This window comes from Pieris rapae, chromosome 14 (genome assembly GCF_905147795.1).
Source record: "Pieris rapae chromosome 14, ilPieRapa1.1, whole genome shotgun sequence".
Lineage (NCBI taxonomy): Eukaryota > Metazoa > Arthropoda > Insecta > Lepidoptera > Pieridae > Pieris > Pieris rapae.
The window spans coordinates 7,073,705-7,082,984 of record NC_059522.1 but is presented as its reverse complement, the minus strand read 5'-3'; the positions used below and the strand labels follow the sequence as shown (position 1 = coordinate 7,082,984).

The following is a 9,280-nucleotide window of genomic DNA, read 5'->3' as shown; positions in this document are numbered from 1 at the left end:
ATATGTACAATATAATAAATAAATCAACTTATAATGTGTTCAAGGTAAATATTTATTTGCCTGTATTGGTATTGAAAAAATAATTTAAAAATAGAATACTGTTTATTATGTAAGAGGCGGAAACCTTGACACAGATATTTTAAACTTAGGTTGCCCAAATCTAAAGAAAATAATATATACTCCAGGAATCAAATCTAGGAAATCTGGATTACACGGCAATTCCGTAAACCATTACACCACGCATCGGCAATGTAAGTTAGGTTTTCATAGTAATACTTAAGAAACAATTGAACAATCTAATCGTCAAAAATCGAAATCTGTATATGAACGATAACACGGCAGGAATTGAATTTCGTTACAATTTCCTCTCAAGTGAGCACAGTCAGTATTTACTTTACCGTCTACAGACACACACATCTTGAATTATCTCTTATTTATATTGTGTTATATTGTTGCGAAGTGATAGTGAACTTTTTACACGTGAGTCGTTATTATTACACATTTATTTAGTGTTATTTTATTGCATGGCATAAAACAATTTTGGCTTGGAATGATAATCTTTAGGCTGCTGAGATACTACAGCACCACTTATTGTTCAATCTGTGTAACCTATTGTGAATTCGATTTCCGTGGAAACAAAATTTGTTTTTCTTAAGAGTAATGATAATAATCAGACCTTTGCCATGTGGCTAAAATGTTATAAAACGTACAGGTGAAAGGATTTGATTAGCTATTTTTCGGTGTTCTCGCAGTTCGCAAAACCAGTTTCAGAATTGAGAGAAAAAAAAGCGTCTGATTATAATCGTTATGTTACGGTTTTGTAAAGTTAGTTATTTCCTAAAAAAACATAGTTCACTTGACTTTCTTGCTTCAAATTATTACATCCTTGGGGTTTTCGAAGAAGTTTCTGTGTTTTTGAATTATTAGTTTTAATTGTTAGAAGTTTGGTCAGATCTGTTGTCGCATATGTCTCTTCGTTTGTGTCTTGTTTAATGTAAGGTAGATTATTTATTTTGAACAGCATATCCTCTGTAGCCTTGGTCCTGTTGTTAATTCTGGCTAAATTCACCTCCAGACTCCGTAATAATTAATTGTTTCTCAGGGAATTGAACCCAATGAGTGCATAAACGTAGCCATGAAGGTTTATAAAATGGTTTTAACCTTGGATGTTCACATCTAATTCTTATGCTAACCATACTAAGCGCTTCACTATTGTGTCTTTGGAAATATTTATTTTCTTCCGGTATTTGCAACCAATATATCCACACTTATTAGGCTATTAATTAGATATGTATTTCTGTATTGGAATCGCTTTAATATTTTACAGAATAATAAAGTGATGTCTGTCTCTAAGAAAAACAAGCACAAAACTGCGGTTCACAGCTATTTTCAAATCATAACTACGCTAATTCGATTGCCTACAGTAATTTTCAATTGCACAATTTTAAACATTTATATATGAAGTAATAAGTATTTCGTTATGCACATATATTAATGGCGGTTCAAAAACGGTAAGAAGTTTATTAAAATTTATTTTATCGGCTTAATTTTTATATTCCTCTTAAAATATAATTTTACTTTCATTTTTGTGTTGTATTAGCTAACTGTAAGTACTCGGTGCAAACAAATAAATAATGTATAAATGTTTCTGTTTTGTGTTATAACACAAAAAGTAAAAAGTTTGTTTTTACGTGGAACGGGACACAATTCTCACTTTTTAATGCACCAATTTTGCAACAAAAGTTTGCATTAAACTAAAATTTTCTTATATTCTGTGAATGTATTTTTTTATCTATATGCTACAAAAATATATTATCTGTGGAAGATAAAGTATCAAGCGTAAAGTCCATACAATTTATAAAGGGCTTAAGTGATGCCCTCGTTTTTAAATTTTTCGTGTTTGTTTTTAGCAATGACATGCATTTCAGGTGACGAGAGATAATAAGTAAAGTTATTTTTTTTAACACATTAAGTTCTTTTTTCTCGAACCGATTGGAGCGGTTCATCATCGGACGTCAAGGCAGAATACAATATACCATCCATATCACCTTGACGTCCGTCGTTCCACAACAAAGCGATTCTTACGGCAATTTGAAAGGTCACTGAATTTTTTCCGCGCACAACACATGCGTCTCTATTATTTTAATAATATAATCTTCACTATTATCGTCGTTTTGGGTGGAAATGATTTAAGTGAAATTATTAAAACAGTAGAAATCAAATCGTGAAATCTATAACATTTAATATAAATAAAACTATAACATTTAATTCGATTAAAATTATCTATGATTTAATTAAATAGGCTGCTTAACATCTACCCTCTCACCGCCTACAACGTTAAAACCCTAATGAAAGACTGGCTTATGATCACTCCTTATGCAGTGTTAGAGCTGCTTTTCAGACCCACGATGTAAATACACTTTACTATTTCACTCACTCACTCTTTCACACATTTACACCCACACACTTACTCATGCACTACTCTTGTACTCACTCAGGTGTGATAACGGTTGAAAAAATAAAAAGGAAACGGTTCAAAAAAAATTGGTTAAATAATGTCATTATTTTAAGTAATTAAGTTTGTTATGGAAGAGCTGGGAACCCTAACACAGGTATTTTTACTTAAAAGGGTTTCCAAATCTTACACTTTGACAAGAAAATGTACTTAAAATGAATAAAGACTTTTTATTATTATATCTACAAACATGTATTATTCATAAAAAATAACATTGCCAGTGTGTTCTTGACGCTTCTTGATAGGTACTTTTACGATAACTGAATATAAGTATTAAAGTTATATGGTCAGCCTTCAATGCCGATAATACGAGTATAATGTTCATGATATCGAAAATTGGTAAGTGCGCAATACTTTCCTAAGTAAATAGTTTAACCTTTAATTTGTTTAATGAAAATCACCTGAGATAATAATATAACAATAGGAATTATCTTTATATGAGCCTTGGAACATTAACATAGTTCTAAAGTATGCAATAATTATTAACGTCGTTACTAACTATCATTATGTCGCATTGAGACGATTAGCATTAAGATATTTAACTTTGGGAGTCAAATAGCTGTCTCGTAAATTATAACCTAACTATTCCTGTTCTTATAGATATTCTTAGAGGAAATCTGCGCGCTTTCTATTTCGAAGCTGGGGTTACTTGAAACTAGTTACCTTGATTAATTGATTTGTTTTGTAAATTCCATTCAAAAATTTACTTGGTTTCAATAATGTTAGCTAGGGGATGGGAATTTGTTTCTTTCGACCCTAGTGTCTCAAAACTATCTTTTAAAATAGTTGATGACGTAATAATTTAAGGTTATTAAAATAAATCCAATTGCAAGGTTTCATAGTAGTTTCGAATCCCCTTTGAAGTAAATTATTAAACAAACATTTTTTTTATGTATCCTATATCAGTTTAGTTTATATTTTTTTTGTTACTGTTAAGTATGTTTTTTCCTTCTTATTGTATTTGTAATATGTATTTTTCTTGCTTACCTTATGTAATAATCCATGTTTTTTTTCCTTTACTCACAGTGGTTATCTGGAAGAAATCGCTCGAAAGCGATAAGGCCGCCAGTTGCTTTTCAATAAATTATGTTCATTTTTTTTCTTTTATGTAATGCAACGAAGTGTTAATAAATAAATAAACAGTTACTTTATTTCATGATTCCAGGCCTAGGGCCTTCATGTACTGGTTACTTGAATTAGCCGTCTTAAAACCGGTTTGTATATAATTTCTGCAACTTAATTTACATAAGTTTCGCTTACCATCCTAATTTGAAATATAAATTATGAAATCATTAAGAATAAGTTGAATTGTAATTACGTAAACTTTATAATACAAAATCTGACATCACTACAATTTTTAACCGATCGAAATAACCAAAGGAAGACGTGTATTTTTTTATTTGTTCTGTGCGCCATCGTCTCGTGATTAGTCGCTTTTAAGTCAATTAACCTATTAATGTAATGGTTTTGGATTCAAGATGATTGCAGGTGTATAATGATATAAATATAGTAAGCATAATTTGAATAGATGTGGAGATTTATCTGATAAAAAGTTTTAAAAATTATTACGTCACCGACATCTTGAACTTATTAAACATTGCAAAATCTTTAAACCCTGTGTATAAATTAAGTATTTTCATTAAATACCTACTTCTTATGACAAGACCAATCAATAGAAAGTATCGTTATTTAATAATTTGGGAGTCGATTAATTTTTTAGAGCATTTATGTTGTAATATTAACTATGCAATGCATAAAGAAAGATTGCCTCGTTTTCTTACTAAAACAAAACAAATTTGGTGAATGTTAGTAAATGAAATACCGGTTGTGGCCAATCAAAATTATACACCGTGGTCATTGTACCAGATACATAACTGGCAAAAAGTTTGCATATGTTACGTAAGACATGCCGAAAGAGGACTAATTTAGCAGTGGTATTTTGTGGCCTAAATTGTACGGAGGATTATGTATTTTTTGTATCAACGAATCGTCAATAGAAATTACTCATAACTTTATTATCGTTTATTTATTAAGGTATTTCATTCTAAATGTTTCTTTTATGGTCTTGAATAACTTTTTTCTTTACAGAAAAAGCAAAATGGTGCAACGTATAGCAACGCAGGTCACAGCACCGGACAAAGAAGATAGTATAGCAAATTTAATCGGACAATTTGGGAGATGGCAATTCTTGGTGTTCGCAACTGTCTCCCTTGTGAAACTATCCTCGGGATGGGTTCAAATGGCAATACTCTTTCTTACCCCGAAGCTAACATTTTGGTGTGTGGAATTCAGGAATGAGTCAGCATATTTAGCTCCAGTCGTGGAGAACTCCACTTGCTACGCCGATTGCTTAAAGTACGATTATGATGCGTCTCCTTTTGATAATACAATTGTGTCGGAATGGGATCTGGTTTGTGAGAGAAGCTGGTTGGCTAGTTTCACGCAAATGGTGTTGCAACTGGGAATACTTCTTGGAAGTATTGTCTTTGGATTTCTTTCTGACCGGTAAGTATAATAATAAGTTTTTGTACTGAGCTATGACAGTTAAAGATGTTGAAGTAATTCTAATCTAACCACTTTAAGGCTCTAATTATTTCTCTATTCATTGGAATATATCGGATCTTATTTTTAACCTCGTGCTCGACAAACTACGATATTTTTATCCTTTGCAAGTCATATAAAAATATATAAGGGACTTAGTATAAAACTATCCTAATACATATTATATATAGATTTATATACTGCATAGGATTGAGTTCATTGCAATCTAGTCTAAGCTGCGCTTAATTTGGCCAATAATTAACATACTTTGTAGGTATGAAACTGAATCGAGGTTCCATATAGCATTTAAATTAGTCTCAAATGTAAACGTTTAAGTTACCTCAAAATCTAAACCGGGATCATAAGAACTTAAAGAAGAAAAAGAATAGAATTGAGTTCAAATATTACTCTATTTCTTGATCACTTCAGATATGTGTAATTAATTATATATTTACATAAATGTATATTAAAAATAGCCAACCCCAGACTGGTCGCCTGTTTCAATATTCCAATAAAATTCACCTGTTTAATATTCACATCAAACGTAACCTTAAATAATTTTCCTCTCCAGGTATGGCAGAAAAATTACCTTCCTTATATCCATCACGTTTCTAGTCCTGCTGGGATTTGCTATCCCTTTCTCACCAAATTACGCCACCTTCACTGTAATTCGTTTCTTCTGGGGAGTCGCAACGTCTGGAACTATGGTGGTCTCTTTCGTCATCGTAATGGAGACAATTGGATCAAACTACAGGGAAATGCTCGGATGCCTGTTCCAAATTCCGTTTATCATTGGTCATATGACTGTACCGCTCTTCGCGTATTACTTCAGAAGCTGGGATTCTTATAGTTTGGCTATGGCTGTACCACCACTGATCTATTTGATGTATTTCTTCTCTTTGACTGAATCTCCGAGGTGGCTACTCAGCGTGGGAAGAGTAGATGAAGCAGCCAAAATTGTGAAGAAAGCAGCTGAATTGTAAGTAGGCAAGAATTATCAAATACGCGTGCATTATTTCTTTATTTAATACCAAACACAATTTCAAAGAATTTTTATTTTAGATTGAAAAGAAAACTATTTTTTATTGAAAAGAAAATTCAATCCATTTTGTTAATGTTCTATTAATGGACGTTTGTCGCGATGTGTAAGCATCGTTGCGAATTTTCGTTCCAACAATAACCTAAAAAAACAACTATATTCAATCATTTCATCAAACTATTTCAGAAACGGTCTACCAACAACTAAAATTGATGAAACTCTAAAGCAACTATCAGAAGACATCCGTTCTAAATCACAGGAAGGCCGTGCGAACTATACCGATCTTTTGAGACCAGCCCTCCTAGTGAAGACCATCTGCTGCTGCGTTATGTGGACTATCGTGGGTTTAACCTTTTATGGATTCAACCAGTACATTAGTCAGACCAGGCCGGATCCTTTTGTGACTGTGGCAGCGGCGGGGGCCATACAGGTACGATGAAACTATATACATATACCAAAACTATTTAACTATATATATATATATATATCGAAATTTCTTTATCTATAAATGTAAAATTTAAAAACACGAGCAGCCTGGGATACGTGTTATGTTAACTATTTTTGGCAATAAATATTTTTGTTATTATTTACAAATTTAATTGGAATGAAACATTTTACTCCAGGGTTGTTCAGTCTTCAGTTCAGAAATAGTATTAATTAATTTGATTGCATTGTAATCAAGTATATATTGACTTAACCAAAACTCTTTATATGCCTATAGGTACTTAAAATAGTACGTATATAATTCTGCTTTCAATAAAACATTAATTAGTCTAATTGCAAGATTGTAACTATATGATTTATGTCTCCTCTCATCATGGAATAAATAAAGTGCTCTATCACGTCTACTCTTCTTCTTTAAAAAAAATATTTACAAACATAATAATCAAATATCAAGTTATACATCTCACATACAACACTAAAAACGCGTTTGGCGCCTTGAACGTTACAGGAAAATGTAAAAAATAGACAAGTCATTTTAATTTCCGAAACACACTATGCAATTACGAGATCATTAAAAATAATAATTTGTTAATTATTAATAATCGTAATAATTATATTGAAACATTTTGGATACGGTATCTTTTAGGGTAAGATTCACATTCGAGATATACGCTAAGTAAGAAACATTAGCTAAGTTTTAATCCCGATTCCTACTACTATCGCCATCACATACATCTTGTCAAACCTTTAGAAATAACTCCTAGGGTTTCCTTTTGAATAGTATTCGTATATTAAACTAAAAAAAGCGATTTGACGATTGACGAAGTTTCGTGGTTTCAGTTTGTTTCAAGCGAAATTAGAGAACTATCAATAAATAAATTCAAAGCCCTTGTTGAAAGTAAATTAATTAATAAAGCCTGTTATAAATGTGACGAATACTTAAATGATCCTAATCCTTGGGATTGATTTGCTCCAGTTCAAACAATTTGTATTAAAAACTTGGCGATTGAAAAGAGTGGCGGAAAGTTTCTTGCGAACTGGTTGTTAATGTAAATTTAATGTTTTTTTTTTTTGATGTTCATAAGTGTACATGTTTACCTATATGAATAAAGATATTTTGAATTTGAGTTAGTCTACAAAATGTTTTCTATATACTATCATATAATAATTATTTTTCATGTTTTCAGATTCCATCCAACATAATATCTATATGGCTGATCAAGCGCTTCGGGAGGAAACTAACAATCGCCGTAGCATTTATCCTCGGCGGCATATGTGTTTTAATCTTGGGCGTAGTTCCTAAAACCTACGCGATTACACTCACCCTTGGCACTTTAGGTGTCAGCTGCACGGCTATCGTAGCCGCCTCTATCTATATCTACACGTCAGAATTGTTCCCCACAGTCGTACGAAATATGTCAATGGGAGCATGCTCTATGTGCATGAGAATAGGGTCCATGATTGCTCCGTTTATTTCAAATTTGTCGTTAACAGTTCCATGGTTACCGACTGTGGTGTTTGGCTTCGCGGCTATAGCTGCTAGCGTTATGTGCTTGTTCTTACCAGAGACGAAAGGCACTACGTTACCGGATAGTTTAGAAGATGTTAGCAAATAGTCTGATATAATGCTAATAATGTGCATTAAGCGAAATTTCTGCTGTATCTGTAAGTATAGTATCGATTGAGATACAGTGTACCCAAGGTGATCAAAAAGCCTTAATCGTGAAGGACTCTCAATGATTAGAAACAGATACGAGGAAAAGCCAATATGTTAATGATTTTAACATATTTTAATGTTTTATAGATTTGTGAATTGTGATATTATTATTAAGATTATACTATATTCTTACTGCCTTTCTTTATTTTGATAAGAACCATCTATGCACCGTTGCAAATAATAAAAATGAGGATGTATACACCTATATATATATATATATATAAACCTACCTAGGCGTCACATTGGACCGAGGCCTCACAATGCGCCACCACATCGCTGCAGCCACGGGCCGCGCAAAGGCGGTTGCCGTGAAACTACGCCCTGTGCTGCAGTCATCGCTGCCTATAAAGCGCAAGCTGGCGCTCTACAAGCAATACCTCAGACCGCACCTTACGTACGCGGCGCCCGCGTGGTATGCGCTTGCGGCCGAGACGCACCGACGTCGGTTGCGGGCCGTGCAGAGTACCACACTGCGGCGTATAGTCGACGCGCCGCGCTACGTAAGGAATTCCACCATTCAACGAGACCTCAAACAGGAGAGCCTGGATGACTTTATCAGCGCGCTGGCGAGACGCATGTTCGAGCGTGCGGACGCCTCCGGCTTCCAGCACCTCCAGAATCTCGCCCCGCTCCACACCAGGCCTCCCGACCACCGCCGATCCTTCCCGCGCGAGCTAGTGCGCGAGGAGGACTCCGATACCTAAAGAAGTACCTACGCATTCTCCACCCCCGCTGACACACAACAACATTGCAGCCAAGACGCTACATAGCACCTAAAAGACCCAGGGCCGCTCCAGGCCCGCCACAACGACCACCCCGCCCTTGAGCGGGGCGCGAAACTGATACCCCCCGCAAGCCCACGGGCGTAACGGGGCTCCCGGCGCCACCCACGGGTGCAGCGCGGAAGACAGCAATAGACAAATGTATTACACTTACCGACAGATGGCGCTGGCAAAAGTAAATCACATGATCATTACCGAGTTTTTTTCCGTTAGATATTTCCCCTATGGGAGGGTATAGCCAA

General features: G+C 34.4%; 1 protein-coding gene across 1 annotated transcript; it reads left to right on the top strand.

The window, feature by feature from the left end:
* Nucleotides 1-359: 359 nt before the first annotated feature.
* On the top strand, nt 360-8,451 carry LOC111001883 (organic cation transporter protein). The gene is made up of 5 exons (XM_022271937.2): nt 360-480; nt 4,604-5,020; nt 5,628-6,035; nt 6,282-6,525; nt 7,727-8,451. The coding sequence occupies exons 2-5, from the start codon at nt 4,614-4,616 to the stop codon at nt 8,153-8,155; spliced, it is 1,488 nt and encodes a 495-aa protein (XP_022127629.2). The 5' UTR covers nt 360-480; nt 4,604-4,613; the 3' UTR covers nt 8,156-8,451.
* Nucleotides 8,452-9,280: the final 829 nt, after the last annotated feature.

What these genes read in the sequence shown, in the direction of transcription:
- LOC111001883 (XM_022271937.2), top strand. Translation starts at nt 4,614, where the DNA reads ATGGTGCAACGTATAGCAACGCAGGTCACAGCACCGGACAAAGAAGAT. An exon ending in TTTGGATTTCTTTCTGACCG is followed by an intron (nt 5,021 to 5,627) that starts GTAAGTATAATA and finishes TTTCCTCTCCAG; the next exon opens with GTATGGCAGAAAAATTACCT. An exon ending in GTGAAGAAAGCAGCTGAATT is followed by an intron (nt 6,036 to 6,281) that starts GTAAGTAGGCAA and finishes AAACTATTTCAG; the next exon opens with AAACGGTCTACCAACAACTA.